General features: G+C 39.3%; 1 protein-coding gene across 1 annotated transcript in view; it reads right to left on the bottom strand.

Moving 5' to 3' along the window:
• CDKAL1 (CDKAL1 threonylcarbamoyladenosine tRNA methylthiotransferase) overlaps positions 1–20,845 on the bottom strand; it is a 637,377-nt gene extending 616,532 nt beyond the window's left edge. The window contains exons 1-4 of the mRNA XM_028107487.2: positions 20,762–20,845; positions 19,909–19,947; positions 3,445–3,622; positions 1,712–1,824 (exon numbers count right to left, since the gene is read on the bottom strand). Of these exons, the coding sequence (XP_027963288.1) occupies positions 1,712–1,824; positions 3,445–3,614 (283 nt within the window). The 5' untranslated portion in view covers positions 3,615–3,622; positions 19,909–19,947; positions 20,762–20,845. The remainder of the gene's footprint in view (positions 1–1,711; positions 1,825–3,444; positions 3,623–19,908; positions 19,948–20,761) is intronic.
• Between the last annotated feature and the right edge of the window lie 6,044 nt (positions 20,846–26,889).

The following is a 26,889-nucleotide window of genomic DNA, read 5'->3' as shown; positions in this document are numbered from 1 at the left end:
AGAGTAAGACATTAGGATCATTTAGTTACTGAAAGACAGACTGCTAGGTAAGAAGTTTCTAATCCTCCCAAACTCTCCCAGGCCATCTTAAGGCTAGGACTTTGCCAATCACACAGACAGAGGCAACTAGAAGCTACAAAATAGTGGTCAAGAGCAGTGTTTTGGAGTGACAGAGGCTTCACTATCTGGTAGATTTAAGGTAGGACACAATCCCTCCATTCTCCCTTGTAAAGTACGGATACCAATATTTCCTCATCTCCCAAAAATTAAGTAAGGTAACAAACAGAAAGCACTGGGCCAGTGCCTGTCACAAAGTATTCAAATTACGGCCCAATTTAATATACATGCTGATAGATACAGTAACACCGATGTGTATACATGCCTGTTACTATATACATGTATTTCCCAGCTCAGTTCACTGAGAGCACCTAGGAGCATGGACACTTCATGGTAGCGAGGAACACACTTAGTGTCCACAGCTCTCATTTTGCTCTAAACACCATTCTTCTTATGAAAGGAATCAGAACTCCCTGGAGAAGTGGTTGCTTCCAAGGCTGGGAAAGGGAAAATACGAGACTAGAACATCTTGTGGTGTCAGAAAATAAGGACGTGCTCAAAAAGAATGGAGGCATGTTGAGAAGACACGGGAGCCAGCCTGAATGAGGCCCTATGGCCAAAGCCGGAACAATATGAGCAGCAGAATTAATAATGACAGTATTGGACCATAACCCACAGAATAGAAAAATCAATAGGTAAGTCCATACTGATACACATAAATAAAACAGGGGAGAAAGGATAGTCTTTCCTTACAGAAGAATCCCAATGAATAAGTGTGGAAGAAAAGAAAACAGAGAATCACCACTCAACAAACAGTACAGTAATGACTGCTGAAAACAAGTTCCATGGACAAATGCTAAAATTATCAAGATATTAAAATTAGCAGAGAAAAGGTTGAGGAGAAATAGGATATTTACTAATTACAATCAGAAAAAATAGCAACTTTACTATAGAGAAATATGGCAGACACAGTCCACTGGTAATAAGACATACTGTTTCATGACAAACTCCCTGATACGATGCAATGAGAACTCAATGTCCCCTTCTTGCCATGACTGCATACATAACCTTACTCTAATCATGAGAAAATATCCGACAAACCCAAGCTGAGGGGCATTCTACAAAATAACTAGTAACTCATTGGTTTTCCTCAGCAGTCCAGACATAAAAAACAAGAAAAAAATTGAGGAACTGTCACAGACTGAAGGAGACTAAGGAGACATTACAAATAAATATAAAGTGAGATCCTAGATTGGATCCTGGAACAGAAGAGAATGTAAATGGGAAAACTGGCATAATTCAAATAAGATATGCAGTTTAGGTAAAAGGACTGCTCTAATGTCAACTGCCCAGTTTATTAAGTACAGTGCAGTTATGTAAGATGCTAATATTAGGGGAAGCTGGGTAATGGACATAAGCAAACTGTAATTTTACTACTTTTCTGTAAGTATAAATTCATTTCAAAATAGTTTTTTGAAGTATTTTTAAAATATGATATCTGTAATTACCCAATGTATAAAATAGCTATCATTTTGTTTTGGCTTAAAATCATTAAATTATGTTAAAATATGCTTTAACTATTGAAACTAAAATATGTATCTCTAAAAAATTTAGCTCTGAAACAATCAAGAAAATACATTACAGATCTCATTACCTGTAATTTCATATCCATAAGCAGCTAGTTGTCCAGCCATATATTCTCCATCCGAATTATTATGAGAACAACCCCATGTCCGCATCCAAATTTTCTGTATGCCTGGAATAGTGCTATTAAACAATCAATTAAAAAAAAGTAAGTCTCATCAAGGGATTTTTAGAACAAGAAAACACAAGATGATTTCTGGGCATATTATTCAAAAACACAAAGCAACCCTTCACAATCTATTCATGAAATGCACCAACTTAATCCACAATCAATTGTTATACTAAGTCTATAATCAAGATAAAATAACCACAGAATTCTAAGTTAAGACTCTCTACATAAAAAGATCTCCTTTTTTGGGGACGCTTGGGTGGCTGAGTCGTTAAGCATCTGCCTTCGGCTCAGGTCATGATCCCAGGGTCCTTCTCTGACTTATATTTTAAATTAAGACTCTCTACGTAACAAGATCTCCTTTTGCTCAGAATTGTATTTTAAATTCAATACTAATGTATTATCACAAAGTTAAACTCATAGAAAGGTAAATACAAGTTAACAGCAAAGAAAATGGTTCTAGCAACAGAAGAAAATAAAGAAAAACTAAGTACCTCTACCTGCTCACTGACTCCTATATAACAGTTACAATCTTTATTTTATAACTTAGATATAAATAGCTGAATCAAAACAGAAAAACTATCACCCTGTAGCATAATTAAAAATATTCCGTGGCGCCTGGGTGGCTCAGTCGTTAAGCATCTGCCTTCAGCTCAGGTCATGATCCCGGGGTCCTGGGATCGAGCCCCGCATCAGGCTCCCTGCTCAGCGGGAAGCCTGCTTCTCCCTCTCCCATTCCCCCTGCTTGTGGTCCCTCTCTCGCTGTGTCTCTCTGTCAAATAAATAAATAAAATATAAAAAAAAAATTCCGTACATAAAAAGTTATAAAAATGTAGTATTTTTAGGAAGGATAAAAAAGGACTTTCAATTTGGACTGGCCTAATAATTTAAAAATTAAATAGAAATTACCTTAAAGACATATTCAAAATGAATTTGATAAAGTTCAGTCATTAAAATATTAAGAAAAGTTTAAACTCACAGATTTTAAAAGCTTACTGTTCCAAACAAAATAACCAAGTGTATTAAAACTTTTCAACAATTTACTATCTAAACAAATGTAGGCATATTAAAGCTATACAACTGCATAATCCTTTCTGGCTAGATTGTTTTAGAATTCCACTCAATTACAGATCTAACAGATTAAACAGTATGAATTTATTTGTGCCCAGTGCCCTTAGCTGATCCAACAGTATCTGTAAATTTGTTAAGAAAAATGAAATACCCAAACCACCAAACCACCACTGTCTCATAAGAATTAAAACTTCCAGTAGAAGTTTTAATTTGGAAGTAACACAAGATTCCATACCAACTACAGTAATATCAGAGATCCTGGGGCAGTGGAGGTCGGGGTGGGGGGGGTGGAGGGGAGAGATCCTATGCTTGTGCCAAATAGTGCCCTTGGCCCTGTCTTCAAGAAACATGCCATCTGACATTTTTTTTTCTTTTTTAAGCAATTACTTTGCTAAATTTAAAACTATTCAAATAAAAAAATAAATCTACATATCTACTCTCAAAAGTTCAAAAGACTTTCAGAAAGAAACATTACGTATATCGCACACAGTAGTGTGCGATATACATATCGCACATATCTTCCCTGGCGGGATACTGACTATAATTTCAAAACAAGAGCTTACCTGTCACTTGGTGGACTGTTTTCCTCTTGCAAATATTTTTGGGTGTTTCGCTTTCGTGCCTTTGGAACAACGTGCTTTCGTGCAGAATGCCTATCTTGTGGCTTTAAATCTCCCTGTGACACAATATCTTCTATGTCGTCCAGTAGTGTGTCACAGGACGCAGAAGGCATCTTCTCTACTATATAAGAAAGTTATAAATGACAGCAACACATGAGTCCCTCAGAAATCTGTTTAACAGAGTATCACCTATGAAATATTCTTGCTGATCTTTAGTCTAATAAAGCTGTTAGATTTAACCTCAGGTTTACAGAAAGCACCAAAAGATAAAGAAATGCAAGGAAACAATCAGACAGATCCTACTAATAATGGGACATCCCAAGGTTCAACTGGATCTATCCCCTCAACAGACCAGTATCACAGAGAAAAAAAAGAGAGGGACTGGTCATGGTTAAAGGAGACTCAAAAGCGTAACAACTAAAGGTAATTCATGTTCTTGATTATATCATACTTTGTCCAACCAGCTGTAAGATATTCTGCAGACAACTAGGAACATCAGAATATGAAGTGGGTGTTAGATAATATTAGGGTACTACTGCAAATCATTAGATGTAAAGTACTGTCCTTATGTTTAAAAATCTGATTTCTGACATTGTATACACTTTACTTTTTATTTATTATTTTTAGAAAATCTTTTTAGAGATGCATATTAAATATTTAGGGGTTAAATATCATTATGCCTATAATTTACTTTAAAACAATAAGAATAGGTAAGACATATAGGAAAATATTTACAAGTCTTAAATCTAAGAAATAGGTGTGTTGGTGTTCCTTATCCTATTCTACTTTCCTGAACGTTCAAAATGTTTATAATTAGGGGCGCCTGGGTGGCTCAGTTGGTTGAGCGACTGCCTTCGGCTCAGGCCATGATCCTGGAGTCCTGGGATCGAGTCCCACATCGGGCTCCCTGCTCGGCAGGGAGTCTGCTTCTCCCTCTGACTCTCCCCGCCTCATGTGCTCTCTGTCTCATTCTCTCTCTTTCAAATAAATAAATAAATCCTTAAAAAAATGTTTATAATTAAGAAAATGTGGATACAGCTTCCAGGAAGATAGAATAGACATACTTTTCCCTAACCATCCCACTAAATACAACTAAAACTAGGGACATTATATATAAAATAAACATCAGAAGACTTTAAAAGGTAGAGAGAAAGAGGTAAACTGGCTAGGGACCTGGGAACCCAAGGAACAACATTATGGCAAGTTCCTTGGGGTTTCTTTTGCCTCCTGTATCCCAGACTTAAAGCTGAAAAAGCCAGCAACCCAACAGATGCAGGCAATAAAAGCCCCCCCCACAGAAGCCTGTTCTCTTTGCGAAGAACCAGAAAAGGGGCAGCCTAGCAGAGACCGAAAATTTTCAGACAATAACCATCCTACTCCAGAAAACAAAACAAAACAAACCCCACAAAACACAAAACTAGAGCTCCACCTCCTAATTTCTACTTTTGAGGCTGTAATGAGGCACCCCAAAACACTCCACAGGATAGAACCAGAGAAGGCAGGTAGGGACCCTGGACGTCCAAACCAGTCAACCAACCAGTAATGAACCTCCAGGCCCTCCCCCAACTAGTCAGTTAAGACCAAACTGATATACAAGTTTAAAATCAAATTCCTATCAAAATCCCAGCAAGATGTTACATAGACATAGAGAAGACTGTTCCAAAATTTATATGGAAAAGTAAAAAAAAAAAAAAAATCAATATATCTGAAACAAGTGTGTAAAAGAAATAGTGGGAGGAAGTGGGCTGCCCAATTTTCAGACTTATTATACAGAGAGAGTAATCCAGACTGTGGTATTGGTGGGAGAATAGAAATATGAATCAACAGAACAGAAAAGAGACCTGGAAACAGACCCACAGAAATATGCCCATGTGATTTTTTACAAAAGTACAAAAGCAATTCAATGAAAGAAAGATAACCTTTTCTATTAGTGCTGGAGCAATGGGACATTTATAGACAAAAAATGAACCTCAATCTAAGTTTCATATCTTATACAAAAATTAACTCAAAATGTATCACGAACTTAAATGTAAAACGTAACACTATAAACTTTTAGGAAAAACCGTAAGAGAAAATCTTCTAGACCTAGAGCTAGGTGAAGAATTTAGACCTGACACCAAAAGCACAATCCATAAAAAGAAAAATCAATAAATCCAGACATCATCAAAATTTTAAACTTTTGCTCTGCAAAAGACCCTTTGAGAAGATAAAAAATCAAGCTACTGAGTGGGAGAAAATTTTTGCAAACCACATATCTGACAAAGGACTGGTATCTAGAATTCAAAGCACAATAGTAAAGGGGTGCCAGGCTGGCTCAGTTGGTGGAGCATGCAACTCTTGATGTCGAGGTTGTGATTTCGAGCCCCACATTGGGTGTAGAGATTACTTAAAATTAAAATCTGAAAACACACACACGCACACACACACAACAGTAAAAAAAAAAAAAAAAAATCCAGTTAGAAAATGGACAAAAGACACAAAGTCATTTCACCTAAGAGGATATACAGAAGGCAAATAAACACATTTAAAGACAGTCAACATTACTCACGATCAGAGAAATACAAACAAACCACAATAAAGTATCACTAGACACCTATCAGAATGGCTAAAGGAAAAAACAGTGAGAACATTAAATGCCAACAAGGAAGAAGAGAAACTGGATCACTCACACACTCCTAGTGGGAACATAAAATGGCACAGCCATTCTGGAAAACAGTTGGGCATTTTCTTAAAAAATTAACCATGTAACTACCATGTAAGCTGACAATTACACCTAAGGGTTTATCCAAGAGAAATAAAGGCTTACGTATTTCCACAAAAGCCTCAACACAAACGTTTATAGCACCTTTCTTTGTAACAGTCAAAACCTACAAACACCTACAAAGATGCCCCTCAGTGGGTGGAAGACTACCACAGAACACTACTCAGCAATAAAACATGTACTATTGATACACACAACACTGGATGAATCTCCAGGGAATTATGCAGTGTGAATAGAGCCAAGACCAAAAGGTTACATACTCTGTGGTTACATTTATATAACTTACTTGAGACCAAAGTAACAAAATTACAGAAATGGGGAATACAACAGAAATTACCAGGGATTAAGCAGAGGCCCGCTGGGAGAGAAGTGAATGTGACTATCAAAAGGCAACATGAGAGATCCTTGCAGTAATGGAAATGTTCTACATCCTGACCCTATCAATGTCAGTATCCTGGCTGTGATACTATATTACCGTTTTGCAAGATGTTACCGCTGGAGAAAACTTACAGCATCTCCATGGAATTTTTATTACTGAAAGTGATTCTATAATTATGTGAAAATAAAGTAATTAAGAAAAAAATTATCTGGAAAGAAAAAGGAATATATACTTGAGTACACTAACTAAGAGTACTACTACTACATTTAGACATGAAGCAAGTAGTCATTCATTAACCATTCACAACTCCATGAGTTTGGTGGTGTTACCGTCCTCACTTTAAAGAGCCATCTGAAACACAGAGAAGCTAACTTACCCAAAGAACAACAACCATGCCAAATGAGCCCAAGGCCATTTGCTGCACAGCACTCGACTACCTACTTAATGTAGATACACCAAATGACTACTAATCCTCATCTGGGTTGCTCAAACCAGTATTAAGAATCCTAATACTCTGGGGCGCCTGGGTGGCTCAGTCATTAAGCATCTGCCTTCAGCTCAGGTCATGGTCCCAGGGTCCTGGGATCAAGCCCTGCATCGGGCTCCCTGCTCGGCGGGAAGCCTGCTTCTCCCTCTCCCACTCCCCCTGCTTGTGTTCCCTCTCTCGCTGTGTCTCTCTCTGTCAAATAAATAAATAAAATCTTAAAAAAAAAAAAAAGAATCCTAATACTCTCTGTTGGTCTCAAGCCTCTCTGACGAATTTTCCCTCTCTTCATTAGCCAGACCCCCATCTTTCCATTAACAACTTTCAATTAACAGAGCAGATTCCAGCCAGGATCCTTTTGTGCCCTTTACTGTAATGCACTCTTTACAACCATGACAAATTATGCCCAGTAAATCTGACAAACCTGTGTTCAAAGCTCAGCTAGTTTTACATCGGTAGTAAGAGCAAAAGACTAGAAATAATCTAATCTCGTAAGGACTGGTTAAAATGTAGTTAACAGTCGTGGTGGGGCTGCCAATCACAGGCCTTCTCCTTCTCTGGACACAGGAATGGGGCACATGAGCCAAGCTTTTAAAGTAAACCATCCTCCTGGCCACAACAATTGGTTCAGGGAAGGGCATGACAAGCCCAGCCAATGAAAATGATCAAGAGGACTTCTATGCCAGAGCTAACAGGAGAGATGGTTTCCCTTTCACTAAAGTGACTAAGTTGGAAGGATGTCAAACTGAGGTGCTGGGGGCTATGTTGCCCATCATAGGGAGAAACTACCTAGGGAATGAAGCCTAACATGAGCTGGAAAGATAAAGAGCCATACTGGCATTATTTGAGCACCAGGATCAAAGCCCTGCTCTGCCCAGTCATGTGAGCCAGTAAGTTCCCTTTGTGGCTTAAATTAGTTTAAACTGGGTTTTCTGCTCTTGCACACAAGAGCCCTGGCCAGCTCAGCAAATTAGAGAAGGAGAAATGAACTAGGTTAGTCTTTATGAAACTGGTTCTATTTATTTGAAATTTGAAGGATCAGTGAAAAGAAAAAATGGTTCTGTGTCAAATAAATTTAGGAAACTCTGCCTCCTTAGAGAACCCCAATATTCATTAGTAGAGCAAAGACTGTGAAAAACTGCAGTAAAGAACGTAAAACTCATTTATCTTAGGAATTTTCTGAAAATTGATTTCTCACAGATCTCCTCTTAATGAGGCTAAAGACGGTACCAAAAACAGAAGGTCTGCATGAAGCAGACCCTCAGATCCCTTCCCACATTCTGCACAGATGGATGACTTCCTTCTTTTACAGGGAAATGGTTCTCTGCCCATGTACTCTGCCCACCAATCTGTTCCTGTGAATGAACGGTACGCCCCCCCACACCCCCACCAAAAACAATCCTTCTACTCTAACTTACTCAAGCACAGGCGCCCAGCAACGGCTCCTTTTCCTGCATTATCACTGTCTCCCTACTGAATCATTACTATCTAGATATAAACATGCTGTTATTTCTCCCACTGAAAAAAAAAAAACTGTATCTTGACCCCACTCCCTCCCCTTACTATCTCAATCGTATTCCTCTCCCTTAAAGAAGAACTCCTTGTCCATTTGCAATGAGGTGCAGGGAGCTAGAGCGTATTATACTAAGGGAAATAAGTCAGTCTGAGGAAGACAAATACCGTAAGATTTCACTCATACCTGGGATTTAAGAAATAAAACAAACAAGTAAAGGGGTTAAAAAGAAGAGATAAAGAGACAAACCAAGAAAGAGACTCTTAACTCTAGGGAACACAGTGATGGTTACCCGAGGGGAGGGGGGCGGCAGGATGGGGGCCACAGGTGATGGGGATTATGAAAGGCACTTGCTGTGATGAGAACGGGGTGTTATACGGAAGTGCTGAATCACTGTATTGTACCCCTGAAATGAGTATTACACTGTATGTTCACTAAATGGAATTTAAATAAAAACTTTAAAAAAAAAAGAAGAAAAACTCCTGCGAGTTCCAATTCAAGATGGTGATGTAGGAAGACTGAACTCACCTCCTCCACAGAACACACCAAATTACACCTATTAATAGAACAACTCCTCCTTAAGAACAGAGGGCTGACTGAGCAACTACTGAACAACTGAAGCCGGAATGGCAAGAGAACAGCAAAAGAGACAGAGACACAGTAACAGAGGGAACCCCCACCTCCAACACCGGGAACTGCAGTGGGAAGGCACAGTACTAAAGGACCAGGAACAGAGCCCTCTGTCCTTGGGCACAGAAAAACAAACAAACAAACAAAATAAACCCATGGTTCAAAAGGGCAACTAGCAAGGGCACCTGGGTGGCTCAGTTGGTTTAGTGTCTGCCTTGGGCTTGGGTCATGATCCCGGGTCCTGGGATTGAGCACCGCTTTGGGATCCCTGCTCGGTGGGGAGTCTGCTTCTCCCTCTCCCTTTGCCCCTCTCCTGCTCATGCTCTCTCAAATAAATAAATCTTAAAAGAAAAAGAAAAAAGAGCAACTAGCATATAAAAGAGACAACACTAAAACTCTGCCAAGCAGCAGGGGAGCTGCAGGAAAAGCTCCCCAGGTCAGAGGGCCTGGGGAACTACAGTTGATGCTCCCACTCCACCTTAAAAGCCTAGATCAGAAAAGGGTCCAGACACCATTACAGGCAGGCCCAATCCTCCCAATGAGACTGTGACTTCAGCAAGCCCAGGGTCCACAAGCTCATACCAGCCCTAGATGCGCTGGGGCACAGAAAAAAAAGCCTGGGTTTAAAAAGGCCAAGGAGGGGTGCCTGGGTGGCTCAGTTGGTTAAGTGTCTTTCTTTAGCTCAGGTCATAATCCCAGGGTCCTGGGATCAAGCCCCATGTCGGGCTCCCTGCTCAGCAGGAAGTCTGCTTCTCCCTCTCCCTCTGCCTCTCCCCCTGGTTGTGCTCTGTCTCTCTCTTTCAAGTAAATGAATAAAATCTTTAAAAGGGCCAAGGAACTGCAGGAATACTCTCTCCCTCTCCACCTCAAAAGAAGAGACTGAAGAAGGATCTGGCTGCTCTAAGAGGTGGATTCCAACACCATAACTGTAGGGTCTCAATGCCGTAATTGGTAGGTCCAGTCATCACAGAGAGCTTGTGATCTCAGTGAGCCCAGGGTCACATGCTCACACCAGCTGTCATGCTGGGACAAAGCAAACAAGCTGCAGTTTTGTGCTCTGTATGTATGCGTTTCAATTTTTACTGTTTAACTTTTTAAAATTTGACTTATTTTGCTTATTGTTTCTTTTTGGTTTTGTTCTTTTTCTTTAGGATTTGAGAATTTTTTTAATATTTTATTTATTTATTTGAGAGAGAGAGATAGGAAGAGAGAGCATAAGCCAGGGGGAGAGGCAGAAGCAGACTCCTTGCTGAGCAGAGAGCCTGATGTGGGGCTCGATCCCAGGACCCTGAGATCGTGACCTGAGCTGAAGGCAGACAGTTAAAAAACTGAGCCACCCAGATGCCACTCTTACTCTTTTATCCTCATTTTGTTTTTCTTTTCTCCTTTTCTTTTCAAAATTTTTTTCTTAATTCTTTCTGTAAAAAGCCACAGTTTAAGACTAAGTAAGCACATACAAGCCACAGCTCCAGCCAGTCAGCCAAAGTCAGCAAGAACACACAGTCTGCATAGGGATCACCACACACAAGACCGCTCTTTTAACTTTTGGAGAAGTAACACTTTTGCCTAATCCACAGAAACAAACATGGAAGTCAAGCAAAACTGGGAGACAGAGGAATATGCTCCAAAAGAGAAAAAACAAAACAAAACAAAAAAACCTCAATAAAAGCATTAAATCAAGCAGACTTAAGCAACATGCTTGATAAAGAATTTAATGTAATGATCATAAAGATACTCACTGGGCTGGGAAAAAAAGAGTGGAAGAACTCAGTGAAACCTTCAATAAAGAGAGAGAAAATATTGAAAAGAACTAATCCAAGCTGAAGAATACAACAACTGAAATAAAAAAACACATTGATGGAATCAACAGTAGGTTAGAGGATCTGAAGAACATATCAGCACTCTGGAAGACAGGGTAATGGAGAGCACACAAGCTGAACAGTAATGAGAAAAGAATTCTTATAAAATGAGGAAAGATTAAGAGATCTCTTGGATAACATCAAGTGACCAAACATTCACATGAGATGGGTCCCAGGAGAAAAAGAAAGGTGCAGAAAACTTACTTGAAGAATAACTGAAAACTTCCTTAATCTAACAAGGGAAATAGACATCCAAGTCCAAAAAGCAGAGAGTTCCAAACAAGAACCCAAGGAGGTTCACACCTCAGCATATAATAATTAAAATGTCAAAGGTTAAAGATAAAGACATAGGTGGCTCAGATGGTTAAGCAACTGCCTTCGGTTCAGGTCATGATCCCGGAGTCCTGGGATCGAGTCCCCCATCGGGCTCCCTGCTCAGCAGGGAGTCTGCTTCTCCCTCTGACCCTCTTCCCTCTCATGTGCTCTATCCCTCATTCTCTCTCTCAAATAAATAAATAAATAAATAAAGATAAAGACATAATCCCAAAAGCAGCAAGAGAGAAAAAGTTATCTAAAAGGTAAACACCATAAGGCTATCAACTGATTGTTCAGCAGAAATTTTGCAGGCCAGAAGAGCAGGGCATGATATACACAAAGTGCTGAAGGGAAAAAGCCCACAACCAAGAATATTCTACCCAGCAAGATTATAAATCAGATTTAAAGGAGACAGAAAGTTTCCCAGACAAACAAAAGATAAAGGAGTTTATCACCATTAAACCAGCCTTATGAAAAATGTTAAAGGAACTTCTTTAAGTGGAAAAGAAATGGACATAATTACACATAAGAAAAAGATGTAAAATATGACAACATATACACAAAATGTGGAGCAGGGAGTAAAAAGAGAAGGGGAAAAAGGAAAAGGATTTTTTTTTTCTGTTTTTTTTTTTTTTTTTTTTAGAATGTGTTTGAACTTAAATGACCACCAAATTAATACAAACTGTTCTTTACTTAGTATGTTATATATGAATTTCATGGTAACCACAAACCCAACCTATGACAGATACACAAAAACTAAAGAGAAAGAAAGCCAAACAAAACACTGTAGATACATATCAATCTCAGAGAAAGAGAGTAAGAGAAGAACGGAACAAAGACCTACAAAAACAACAAGAAAACAAATTTTTTAAATGGCAATAAGTACACACCTATCAATAATTACTTTAAATGCAAATGGCCTAAATGCTCCAATCAAAAGACACAGAGAATGTATTTTAAAATAAAAAGACCCATCTGGGGCACCTGGGTGGTTCAGTCAGTTGAACATCCAGCTCTTGGTTTTGGCTTGGATCGGGATCTCGGGGTCTTGGGATCGGGCCCATGTCAGGCCTTGTGCTCGGTGCAGAGTCTGCTTGTCCCTCTCCTTCGGCTCCTTCCCCTCAAATAAATAAAATCTTAAAAAAAAAAAGATCCATCTATATGCCACCTATAAGAGACTCACCTCAGATCTGAAAGCAAAGAGATGGAAAAACATTTGCCATGCCTATGAAAGTCAAAAAAAAAAAAAAAACTGGGGCAGCAATACTTAGACAAAAGAGACAAAACAAAACCTGTAATAAGAGGGCGCCTGGGTGGCTCAGTCGTTAAGCGTCTGCCTTCGGCTCAGGTCATGATCCCAGGGTCCTGGGATCGAGCCCCACATCGGGCTCCCTGCTCCGCAGGAAGCCTGCTTCTCCCTCTCCCGCTCCCCCTGCTTGTGTTCCTGCTCTCGCTGTGTCTCTCTGTCAAATAAATAAAATCTTAAAAAAAAAAAAACTGTAATAAGAGACAAAGGGCATTACATAGTGATAAAGGGATCGATCCAACCAGAGGTTATAACAATTGTAACTATGCACCCCACACCAAAGCACTTAAATAGATAAAGTATTAACAGACATAAAGAGAGAAATTAATGGTAATACAATAACAGTACGGGACTTTAACATCCCACTTACATCAATGGATAGATCACCCACAGAAAACCAAGAAGGAAACAATGTATCTGCATGACACACTGGACCAGATGGACATAACAGATATAAAAGAATATTACACCCAAAATCACAGAATACACTTTCTTTCCAAGTGCACATGGAACATTCTCCAGAATAGATGACATATTAGGCCAAAAAACAAGCCTCAATAAGTTTAAGAGGACTGAAAGGACACCACGCATCTTTTACAACTACATTGGTATAAATCTAGAAATAAATCACAAAAAAACTGGAAAAAACACAAACACATGGAGACTAAACAACATGATACTAAATAACCAATGGGTCAAAAAAGTAATCAAAGAAGAAATTTAGGGGCGCCTGGATGGTTCAGTCAGTTAAGCACCTGCCTTCAGCTCAGGTCATGACCCCAGGGTCCTGGGATTGAGCCCCGCATCGGGCTCCCTGCTCAGCAGGGAGTCTGCTTCTCCCTCTGCCTCTGTCCCTGCTCGTGCTCGCTCTCTCTCACTCGCTCTCTCTCAAATAAAATCTTAAAAAAAAAAAAGAAATTTAAAAAATACATGAAGACAAATGAAAATGAAAAGACCACAGTCCAAAATCTATGCAACACAGCAAAAGCAGTTCTAAAAGGGAAGTGCATATCAATACAGGCCTATGTCAAGAAACAAGAAAAAAATTCAATCTAACTTTACACCTAAAGGAACTAAAAAAAGAACAACGCTCAAAATGAGTAGAAGAAAGGATATAATAAAGATCAGAGCACAAATAAATGCCATGGAGATTAAAATAACAATAGAAAAAAAAATCAACTAAACCAAGAGCTGGTTCTTTGAAAAAATAAAAGTGAAAAACTTTTAGGCAGACTCATCGAGAAAAAGGCAAAAGGACCCAAATAAATAAAATGAGAAACAAGAGAGAAGTAACAACTGATGCCACAGAAATACAAAGGGTTGTAAGAGAATACTATGAAAAATTATATGCCAACAAAATAAACAACCTGGAAGAAATAGATATATTCCTAGAAACATACATAATCTTCCAAAACTGAACCAAGAAGAAACAGATAATCTTAATAGACCAATTACAAGCAATGAAACTGAATCAGTAATCAAAAAACTACCAAGAAATAAAAGTACAAGACCAGCTGGATTTATGAGTGAATTCTACCAGACACTTAAACAATTAACACTTAGTCTCCTCCAACTCTTCCAAAAAATAGAAGAGGAAGGAAAGTTTCCAAATACATTCTATGAGGCAAGCATTACTCTGATACCAAAACCAGACACCACAAAAAAAGAACTACAGGCCAATATCACTGATGAACACAGATGCAAAATTCTCAACAAAGTATTAGCAAACCTCATACACCAATACATTAAAAAGATCATTCACCTCGATCAGATGGGATTTATTCCTAGGACGCCAGGATGGTTCAATACTCACAAATCAATCCACGTCATGAACCACATCAACACAACAAATGATAAAATTCATATGACCACCTCGATAGATATAGAAAAAAGTATACTTCCATTCATGATAACAACTCTCCAGAAAACGGAATTAAAGGGAACATACCTAAACATCATAAAGACCATACATGCAAAACTCACAGCCAACCTCATCCTCAGTGGTGAAAACTTTCCCTCTAAGGTCAGGAACAAGACAAGGATGTCCACTCTCGCCACTTTTATTCAACACAGTACTGGAAGTCCTCGCCACAGCTTTCAGACGAGAGAAGAACATAACTGGCATCCATACTGGTAAAGAAGTTAAGCTATCACTATTCGCAGATGATATGGTTCAGTTTTGGAAGACTGCATGTTTCTAGATACATCCCCTAAGGAAGAGAAACAAAAGCAAAAAACAAACTACTGGAACTAAATCAAATAAATAGCTTTTGCAAAGGAAACCATTAACAAAACAAAAAGGCAACCTACTGAATGGGGAAGATATTTGCAAATGATATATCCAATAAGGGGTAATATATAAAATATATAAACAACCATACAACTCAATACCAAAAAAAATCCTATTAAAAAATGGGCAGAGGACCTGGATAGACATTTTTCCAAAGACAGATGGCCAATAGACACATGAAACGATGCTCGATATCATTAATCATAGGGAAATACAAATCGAAGCCACAATGAGCTATCACCTCACACCTGTTAGAATGTCTAAAACCAAGGAGACAAAAATGAACAAGTGCTGGAGAGGATGTGAAGAAAAAGGAACTTTGTGCGCTGTTGGTAGGGATGTAAATTAGTGCAGCCACCACAGAAAACAGTATGGAGGTTCCTCAAAAAATTAAAAACAAATATCATAGGATCTAATAATTCCACTATGGGGTCCTTACACAGGGAAAAGCAAAACACTAACTCAAAGATATATGAACCCGTGTTTATTGCAGCATTATTTACAATAATCAAGACATCAACTCTTGCATAGATTATTGCCAAAGTTAGTCTCCCTGCTTCTACCCTTAATTCCCAAAGGACATTTTCAGCACAGGACCCAGGGATTCCTTTAAAACCTAACTTCATCTCAAGCTTCAGACCAAAACCTGCCAATGGTATTCCATCTCAGAGTAAAAAACCAAAATCACTGCAAAGATCTGCAAGGACATATATAATCAGCCTCCTGTCACCTCTCTGACCCTCTTTCCTACCATCCCCCTTCTCCTTCCATTCAACACACAGGCTTCCTCATACCCACCAGTACACACTCATCCCAGGGTCTTAGTCTTGTCTGGGATGCCTTCAGGACTTTGTTTGAACATCACCAGTGAAACCTTTCTGAGCAACTCCCACCTCACTGCATGTACACACACTTGCTCTCCCCCTTCCCTGCCTTGTCTCCTTACCACAACTTTATTACCCACTTAGAGGTTTTCATTACTTCTTTAATCTTTTTCTACTAGAGTATGTACTCCATGAAGGTAAAGGCTTTGCTGTTGTCGTTGTTGTTGTTTTACTGAGAGAAAGATTCAAGTGCCCATGTGAATGAGGGACAGAGAATCCCAAGCAGGCTCCACACTCAGCACAGAGTTGGACACAAGGCCTGATCTCATGACCCCAAGACCATGACCTGGGCTGACATCAAGAGTCACACATTTAACCGACTGAGGCACCCAGGCGCCCCGAAGGTAAAGGATTTTGTGTGCTCTGTTCACTGCTTTATCCCAAGTAGTGCCTAAAACTACATCTAGCACATTGCAGGTTCTCAATATTTTTTTTTCTTTTACTGTAGATGACCCAGTCTAACAAGATATGGCCCCTGGCTACTCCCTCTGTCCCAACTATACTAAACCTTTTAAATATTCTCTGAGTATGCCAAACTAGTTTTTGACTCAGAGGTCTTCACGCTTGTTTTTTTTTTCTGCCTGGAATATCATTCCCCAAATATTTGTATGGCTTGCTGCCCACTTCTCTATTCAAATGACACCTCCTCAGAGAGGCCCTTCCTAAGCACCACATCTACAATAACCACACAGGGACGACTATGTGGCTCAGTCAGTTAAGTGTCTGCCTTCAGCTCAGGTCATTAACCCAGGGTCCTGGGATCGAGGCCGGCAACGGGCTCCTTACTCAGCAGGGAGCCTGCTTCTCCCTCTCCCTCTGCTCCCCTTGCTTGTGCACGTGCACTCGCTCGCTCTCACTCTCCCTCTCTCAGGCAAATAAAACAAAATAACCACACAGAGACCAAGTATCCACACACACTCACAATGACCTCTAAGCTGACAACATAACTGCAGAACATAATTCCATCTTTCTCACTGCAATGTAAGCTCCATAAGGAAAAAAGGCATTACCTCCTTCTTACCACTGTATCTATGACACCTATAACAAAGCCTACCATAGAGCAGGCACACAGTATTTGTTGACCAAATGAACGAATTAATAAAATGCTTAAGGTAAATTTAGCTAGTCTTTCTATAACATAGAGGAGGAAATTCTTACACTGGATGTGAAGTTGAAGCAAATACCTAATAACCCTGGGAGTTTCTTCTATCACTATTAGTCTGTGAAATAAATAAGGTGAGTGAGAATGGCTAAGACCAGGTAGTGCCTTCAAATGTTACTAAAGAAGGACTGAAGGATTCTGAATTGAAGGACACATTAAAAGCCATATTTCTTAATCACATTTTTGACATCCTATACAGCATTGTGTATGGATCCAAAGAAGGGAAAGAGAACAGAGAAAGAAAGATGAGACGGGTCCACTGAAGTAGACATACAGTATCACACAGGGAAGAAGAAAACGTTGCTAAGCCTCTCAGTGTCGAGAGAAAGAAAAGGATTTGTACACCAATAGAACTAGAATTAGAACCCAGGCCTTCGCTCAACACCAAGCTCCCCCAGCTATAGCTCTGCCTCACTGGCAAAGCCCAAACCATGTTAAGAGTCTAATGCAATGCTAAGAAATAAAGACATTCCAGGAAAAAAGGGGACAAAGGAAAAACTGGCACTCAAGAAATACAAATAGCCAATAAGTACTGGAAATACTGCTCAGGCACAATAATAGCAAGTGTTTAAACAATAAATAGTTTTTTGTCTACCCCACTGATTAAAAAAAAAAGAAAAAAGAAGACTGACAAGCCCTATTGCTGGCTCAAAGTATGGTAAAACTGGCATACCCTTTTTGGAAGGCTTTCTAGCAATACCTATTAAACTTTAAAACATATGTATCCTTTGACCCAGCAATTCCATTTCTAGAAATTCACCTTAGAGAAACAAAGGAGACGAATATAAAGCAGAGGATGGTAAATCTGGCTGCATATCATAAGCACATTAAAACAACCTCACTCCGGGCGCCTGAGTGGCTCAGTGGGTTAACTGCCTTCGGCTCAGGTCATGATCCCAGGGTCCTGGGATGGAGCCCCACATCAGGCTCCCTGCTCAGTAGGGAGCCTGCTGCTCCCCCTGCTTGTGTGCGCTCTCTGTCAAATAAAATCTTTAAAAACCAAAACAAAAAACAATCTCACTCATCACTATTAATAAAGTTTTTACTTCCAACAAGCTAGTAGAAGGAATTGTTAGCCGTCAGCCATTTATAAATGAGTAATAATGAAATGAAAGTTTGAGGCTAAAAAGAAAGCACAATATTTAAAGGTAACAATAGGATCATATGAAAGTTTTTTCTCAAAAGATAGAGGAATTCAAGTTTGATAAAGGGAATAAAAATCATCAGTGAATGGGGTGCCTGGGTGGCTCAGTCATTAAGCGTCTGCCTTCAGCTCAGGTCATGAACCCAGGATCCTGGGAACGAGGCCCGCATCAGGCTCCCTGCTCAGCGGGAAGCCTGCTTCTCCCTCTCCCACTCCCCCTGCTTGTGTTCCTTCTCTCACTGTGTCTGTCAAATAAATAAATAAAATCTTAAAAAAACAAAAAATCACCAGTGAAAAGGGAGATACTAAAAATGATGAAAAAAGAAACATCCTACAGTAGTGTTACTTCCAGGCGTGATTTATTAGGACAGCTTTTATAGTATCAAATGCCCAGGTCCCATTCTGAATTAGAATCTCCAAGAGTGGAATTTAAGGATATTAACGTAAAACCTACCCAGCTGATTCCACTAAACATCCCTGATTGAGATCCACCATTCTCCCAGACAGAGGTTCTCAATCTTGAGTGCTCACTGTATTCACCTGAAGAGCTTTTGAAAATTACAAACAACTGAGGGGCACCTGGGTGGCTCAGTCGGTTAACCATCTGCCTTCCGCTCAGGTCATGATCCTGGGATCCTAGGATCGAGTCCCAAGTCAGGGAGCCTGCTTCTCCCTCTGCCTGCTCCTCCCCCTGCTTGTGTGCTCTCGCACATGTGCTCTCTCTCCCTCTCTCTCTGACAAATAAATAAAATCTTTAATAAAAAAAATTTATGTTTCAAAGGACATCATCAAGAAAGTGAAAGGACAAGTCATACAATGGGAGAAAACATTTACAAATCATATGTCTGATAAACATCCAGTATCAGAATGCAATAATTACACAAGTCAACAATAAAGACAAATAACCCAATGTAAAACATGACAAGATATGAATACATATTTCTCCAAAGGTATACAAATGGCCAAAAAGCACATCGAAAAGATGTCAACATCATTAACTACAAGGAAAATGCAAATCAAAACCACAATGACATACCACTCCACACCCACTAGGATGGCTAAAATTAATTAAATAATAAATAAATAAAACAGCATTGACTACGATGTAGATTAGACCACCCAGAAAGAAAAAGGATTAAGAACTAAGCCTTGAGGAACTCCAAATTTAACTGCCAAATAGAAGAGAACCAGCCTATAAGAGAGGCCAAGAAGCAGCAACCTGAAAAGGAGAAAATCTGTAGGTGATAGAAGGCAAAGGAAGAGAACATGTCAAAGAGATCAACAAGGTCAGTGCTGCTGAATGTAGACAAAAAGTAAAGTGAATGATAGGGGCGCCTGGGTGGCTCAGTTGGTTAAGCGACTGCCTTCGGCTCAGGTCATGATCCTGGAGTCCCGGGATCGAGTCCTACATCGGGCTCCCTGCTCAGCGGGGAGTCTGCTTCTCCCTCTGACCCTCCCCCCTCTCATGTGCTCTCTCTCTCTCATGCTCTCTCTCAAGTAAATAAATAAAATCTTAAAAAAAGAAAATGTCTCATTGATTTAGTGTTACAGCATGATCTGGAGAGGATATTTCCACAGAATGATGGTGGCAACATTACTAAGAAACTAGGCTGCCTTTCTGAACTTTCTAATGTGTTAACACTTCACTCAAGCGTAAAAGGTTTGAAAATAAATGAGTACCTTGATTATCCGCAATTAGTCTCAAATCCTCTGGAAAGTCTGGAAAATAAAAACTGATTAGAAAAAGCGAGCTCCCAACAAGTTCACAAACCCACAGTAAGAACTCTTTAAAACTAGCTAAACGGGATTAGACTTCTTAAAAGACTGCTTTATGGAGCAAGGTGAATAATGTTCCGTACTACTCCAACTTCTTACTGATCGGGTCAGGCGCGTTTACATCCACCATTATTTGCCGTGATGGTGATCGAGCGTCTGGCCACAGTAATGAACACTACCCGGGACCCAGCACGACAACACGTCCGCGTTACTCGCGTAAATACCAACTACAAAACGGAAACTAGGCAATGAGGTAGGTATACAGATCTCCTTCCACCAGAAAAACACGTGTCGTCCCGAGATTCAGAGAGAGGTTTTATGAGTAAAAGGGAACAAAAGTGAAAAACCACAAGACATTGGCCCTTCTAGCCAACTTCTGTTTAAATCCTTGAAATACAAGTCTGTGAAAGCTACATAACTGCGAAAGCCTTGTCCCATCCCACAAATTCAGCACAGAAAGTGGGAGAACAAATGGAGTGAGATTTGACAATAAGGAACGAGGTCCCTTAAATATTCCTTACGGCCCTCCAGCACCTAACGCCCACCACTCTGTCCTCACTTCAGGCAGCGCTACCCGCCTCCCAATCTCCCGACCCCAGCTGGCAAGTCCCCTTTCAACTACGAAACAAACCAGCAAACGGCCCAAGAAAGACCGAAACTGGAGAAACAAGGCTCCACCATTAAAGAAGCTCTAGCCACACTCTGCCCCACACTGATCCACCCGCCACCCTTACCCAGAGATCGGGAAATAACATACCAGTTCGAAGTGAGAGAACCGCACGCCGTTCTGCGGATACGGGAAACACTTCAGATGGAGCTCGCCATGACACATACGTCCCGCCACGTCTATTTGCGCATGCTCGGCGACGGTGGCCCGGAGAGGTCAAATTGCATCATCGCTGAAAGTGCGAGTTCAGGTCTAACTTATTTTGGTAGAGATTACACTTGGAATTCCTTTGTTTGCAAGAGTGAAAATAGACACCAAAACCTCAGTTTCTTAAAATCGATTAATAGCCATCTTCTGCTGAGCTCTTACTATGTGTCAGGCACCATATTAAGCGCTTAACATAAACATTATCTCCCAACTTATTATTATTATTATTTTATCAAAGAGGAGACAGGGAGTGTACTTACTTGCCTAAAGTTACTATACTAGTTGTGACAGTCCTCTGTGCTGAATTCAATTTTGCCCAACTCTGAAAGAACCTACTCTTTTCATTACATTTTACTTTCTTCCTCAATCTTTTGTGAAAAGAGGTCATATTGGAGAAGAGAGTAGAAAAGGACAAAAAAACAGTTGGATTAAACAGTACAGATCATTTAACACCAAGCATTTTTGTTTTGTTTTGTTTTGTTTTGTTTTTTAATGCTTAGAAGGCAGATAAACTGTAAGGCAGTTTAGCAGAAAGAACTTCCACGGAGTATACTGATTCTGACCTAGTTGCTTTCCATGTGTTTTCTCACTTTATTATTTTTTTACCCAAGACACTGTGCTTGACCTTGTTTACTGAAAGAGCATCTCCACTTTAAAAAATGAAGACAACTGGCCATGAAGAAGACAGAAATCGTGAGCTTTATTCCTAGTGCAATTCCTTCTGTGACCTAGAGTCCACTGCAGTCCTCACCCAGCTGAATTCGAATTGTACATTTATGTTGCCGCATCTTTCACTGTAATCCCACTGCCTAGCATATAATCTTCCACTTAATGGAAGATAAGCATACCTTAATGAAGTGACTGACCCCCTCCCTTTCCCTGCCAAGCATACCTTAAATGAAGTGACTGACCCCCTCCCTTTCCCTGCCAAGATCTAGTCGATTTCACTTAAAGAAATTTTACTGAGTACACATCACTTGACCTCAAGCATGATGCTGGATGCTAGAGCTAGAAAGGGAAAAAAAGACAACTCCCTACCTGAAGGATATTTCCAGGTTATAGTTTCGGTAGAAAAGAGCAATCGTTGTGGAAGATGAATGCACAGGGACTGTGGAGCACAAAGGGGAGATTTCTCCTTCTACATAAGGGGGTCAAGACTCCCCATGGGGGAAGTAAGAGCAATGGAGGAAGGTATTCCAGGCAGGGAGATAGTAAGAGCAAATGTATGGAGGCCTGAAGTATAAACTCTTGTATATTATAAAAGCAAAAAGAGTAAAGGGGGGTGATGGTTGAGAAGGCTAGAGAGGCAAAATGCAGGGACCACATGAAGGTGAGCCTTATTTGCTAAAATAAACATTAGATCAGACATAATCTTGGATGTATTAGGTAGCATGAAAGTGTCTGAGCAGATGATTCTTTCAGGAGGTTGGGTTGGAGGACAAAACTTCAAACATGAATAAATATTGAAAACCTAAATGGAATTGTTGACTGTGAGGACTGGGGAAATGGAAAGGGAGGACACTTTTAATATGAATCATTTGAAAATTCAGTGACCCTACCTCTAGGAATTTATCTTACAGAAATGTTCACAGTTATACCAAATGACATATGTGCCAGGTTATTCTTTGAAATGTTGCTTGTAATAACAAAATACTGAAACCCTCTCTGGCTTCTCAATAGGGAATGGTTAAATATATTTATGGTATCTATACAGCTCTTAAGAAAGAATAACGTTGCTTTTAATGTACTACCCAAGACATTCTTAAGTGGAAAAAGGAAGTTGCAATGTAGTGTTTACAGTGTATTGGTATAGTTATGGAAAATATATATATATGTAAATATATACATTGGCTACAGGTTTACTTTTCCCTCTATGCCCTTTCGTAACTGTTATTTTTGTACTGAGCCTATGTACTACTTATTCAAAAAATAAAGATTCATTTTATAAATAAAATTAAAATGGCACTTGATAATTTATAATTTACTGGTTTATCTATTATTTTGTAGTATCGAACTCTGATTTTCCTTTATGTTAATATTTAGACTTTAAATCTTTTTTTGGTGAGATATATATAACATAAAATTTACCATTTTGGGGCGCCTGGGTGGCTCAGTTGGTTGGGCGACTGCCTTCGGCTCAGGTCATGATCCTGGAGTCCCGGGATCGAGTCCCGCATCAGGCTCCCCGCTCAGCGGGGAGTCTGCTTCTCCTTCTGACCCTCTTCCTTCTCGTGCTCTGTATCTCTCATTCTCTCTCTCTCTCAAATAAATAAATAAAATCTTTAAAAAAAATTTACCATTTTTGCCATTTTTAAATGTACAATTCAGTAACATTGATTACATTCACATTTTCATGTAGCCATACCACCATCAATTGCCAGAATTTTTTCATCCCCCCAAACTAATCTGTACTCACTCAGTAACTCCCCTTTCCTTCTTCCCCCCACTGCTGGCAACCATAGTTCTGCTTTCTGAGCATGTGAATTTGATCACTCTAAGTACCTCATATAAGTGGAATCATACAATATTTGTCCTTTTGTAACTAGCTTATTTCTCTTGGCATAATATCTTCAACCATGTTGATGTAGTTGCATGTGTCAGAACTTCCTTTTTTACAGCTGAACAATATTCCATTATATGTATATATCACATTTTGTTTATAAATTTTAAATTTCTATGCTTTGATTCTCAATTAGATTGTAAACTTCGTACGAATAGACACTCTATCTTGTTATTGTTCCTTCAGCCCACAAATATAATATTAAATGCTTTATAAATGTTTGGTGGCAGACAAACCAGTTTATGTGTATAGAGACACACTAAAAATGCAAGTGAATCTATAAAATAATAGTAAAGATTTTTGAGAACTTATAAGTGTGTGCCAGTAACAACAGTAAGCCCTCCATGTGAATTATCAAATGGATCCATCATAATAACTCTATAAATAATCCTATAAATTAGTAGTACTATTATTATTATTATTTTATCCTCCTTTTTAAGATTTTTTTTATTTATTTGAGAGAGAGAGAGCATGGGGGTAAGGAGCACAGGGAGAGAAAAACTCAAGCAGACTCCGAGCTGAGCACACGGAGCTCGATGCACGGCTTGATCTCACAACCCTGAGACCGTGACCTGAGCCGAAACCAAAAGTCAGCCACTTAACCAACTGCACCACCCAGGCAAACATCTCTTATCCTCTTTTTACAGAGAAGGAAACTGAAGGTTAGGTAGTCCTACTCTGGTCTTTTTTAGCAATTTTATATGAATACTTCAAAAGAAACAAACTGTATACTATCATTAAAAATGCAAATATTCACATAGAGAAAAACGTTGGAGAGAAAAAAACAAAAATAAGAGAAATGTGTAATAAAATCTATAAGCCTTCAGAATGATTGACTCCATTTTTTATGTTTGTCTTTATAGTGAAAATTGAAGAGAAAATGTAGACAATAATCAAGTTCGAATTCTTATTATCTCGGCCACTAACCAAGAAAGAAAGAATGAAACATGAAGATTATAAACATTTATGCACATATATTTTAGTTTTAGCTTATAATCTTAGCCTTTAGTTAGTATACTTATAAATTTGTACCAATCGATGTCTTTTTTACGAGAAATAAATCATGCACTTAATTCACCCTTGAAAAATGCTAAGGAGTATAATGAAATTTCTGTGTAGAATATTAGGTAAGTTTAGTAGAATGAAATTTAAAATGTATTAATCTATTTCTTATATGAGATCAGAAAAGTATGAGTGTTCTCAATTTTTAAAGTTCAGCAGGTCAACACATACTACGTGAACGTATTGTTTTTTTGTTTTTTAAATTTTATTTGTTTGACAGAGAGAGAGAAACAGCAAGAGAGGAAACACAAGCAGGGGGAGTGGGAGAGGGAGAAGCAGGCTTCTCGCAGAGCAGGGACCCTGATGCGGGGCTCGATCCCAGGACCCTGGGATCATGACCTGAGCTGAAGGCAGACGCTTAACCACTGAGCCCCCCGGGCGCCACCATGTGAACGTATTGTTATTTGTGATAGCTTCAAAGCTAACTGTAATTTCATAAGCAACAAGCATGAAGGGAGCACATGAAAATTGATGCTAGACCAGGGTTTTTGGTTGGATCTGATTGTCAGAGTAAACTCCCCAGCTGGAAACTATACAACTAAAGCAGCTTTTTAGGAAGGCTTTTCAGGTGTTGGTTTTCATAAAGAATTGAAGATCAGGAAATAGCTTAGGACATTATCACAGTATCTAAATACAAACCCAAGGAGAAAGATGGTGATAGTTGAAAGTATGTCAAAAGAAACTTTGCCCCAAATAGGTGAAGCCTTCAATGGGGAGAATAAAAGGGAAAGACACTGATATTCTTAAGTAAACTGAAAAAAGATTATATAAAACCTGTTGTGAAATATATTAACCTGCTGAGGGCTTTTGAATGAATGCTGAATTTTCTCCGTGTCGTCTAACCACTAGGGGTCAGAGCACTATACTTGCAATAATAGCAGCTTTTTCTATTCTGTCGGTTTGCACAAATAGATTTGGCTCAATCCTGTAATTAATTTTCTGTTTTGATTCTTCCACTCTCAGTATGAGTGGTTTGGGGGCTGTGCCTGTGGGCCAGGCCAAAGCACTGAGAGGCACACCTCCCCTTGCCTCAGGGCAGGTAACCCACGCTAGGCCAGGGTGATTTCCGGGCTCTTTGTCCACCAGGAGAACCTGCAGCCAGAAGCTTCTAAAACTACCAGGTGGAGAACACCTGCCTGGGGCCCAAGCTATTTCACAGGAAAGTAGATCTGAATGATGAAGGAATAAATCAGTAAGTTCTGAGGACAACTATCAACCCCCCTACATCCAGCTTGCTTGAAGCGAGGTTTACTTCTGAGCTATTTAGTTTCATGAATAGGTAAACTCCCCCTTTTTATTTCTTAAGCTAACTTGAGTGGGTTTCTTTCAGTTGCAACTGAAAGAGTACTAGCTAAACTTCTTGGTTTTACATATTCTCTTGATTTAAAACAAACAACAAAAAAAGATAATTTGTATCTGTTGTCTAACTCCCTGATTACTTGTGTCTGTGGGAGACATAGGATGTTTTTTCTGTCTTTCAGTAATATATAACTCAATATATAATAAACTTATTAAGTCATAGAATAATAGATTTGCAGTGTATATAGTGTACCTGAAATTCTCAGACTAAAAAAAAAAAAAAACCAGACACAATTTCTGCCCTCTTAAGAGTTTACATGCTAGCAAGTAGAGATAGATGATACACAGTAAATATGAGATAAATAAAAATCATATGTTCAATGGTGATAAAAATGGCCAAAAGTTCATAGCAGAGTAAGGATAACCAAGAGTGAAGTCCTGCAATTCTTAAAGATGGTGGTCAGAGTAGGCTAATTGAGAAAAAGATGTTTAAACAAAGACTTGAAGAAGATGAGGAGGTTAGCCAGGAAGAGTGTAAAGGGGAAAGGGACCTGCCAGTGGAAAGGCTCTAAAGGCTCTAACACCTGGTGTGTTCAAGAGATAGCAGGAAGATTAGAGTGGTTTGAATGGAGTGAGTGTGTGAATGCCTGAGTAATAAGAAAGGAGGTCAAAGAGTCAATGAAACCAGATCATGTACAGCTTTATGGGCCATAGTCAGAACTCCGGCTTTTCCTCTAAATGAAATGGGAGCCATTAGAGGGTTATGAAGAGAGGAGTGGCTCAAGGACATAAATTGGAGACAACTAATAATCCAGGGGAGGGCAGATGCTGTCCTGGACTAGCCAGGTAGCAGCAGAGGTGATAAGTAGTTAGATTCTGGACACATTTGAGGACACAGCCCATAGAATTCCCTGTAGGTTGGATCTAGAGTATGAGGGGAAAAAAAGAGAAATAAAGGATGATTCCCAAGTTTTTGGCCTCGACTACAAGAAGAATAAAATTACCATAATTTGGAATTAATTACTGAAGGGGGAGATCAGGAATTCAGGGTTTGTTTGAGGTTTTGTTTTTTTTTTTACCTTTTATTATC

The sequence above is a fragment of the Eumetopias jubatus genome, unplaced genomic scaffold (genome assembly GCF_037043125.1).
Source record: "Eumetopias jubatus isolate StellerSeaLion01/CBP00866 unplaced genomic scaffold, mEumJub1_p1.0 scaffold_6, whole genome shotgun sequence".
Classification (NCBI taxonomy): Eukaryota; Metazoa; Chordata; class Mammalia; order Carnivora; family Otariidae; genus Eumetopias; species Eumetopias jubatus.
Note: the sequence above shows the minus strand (reverse complement) of the source record. Positions and strands in the feature narration are given on the sequence as shown.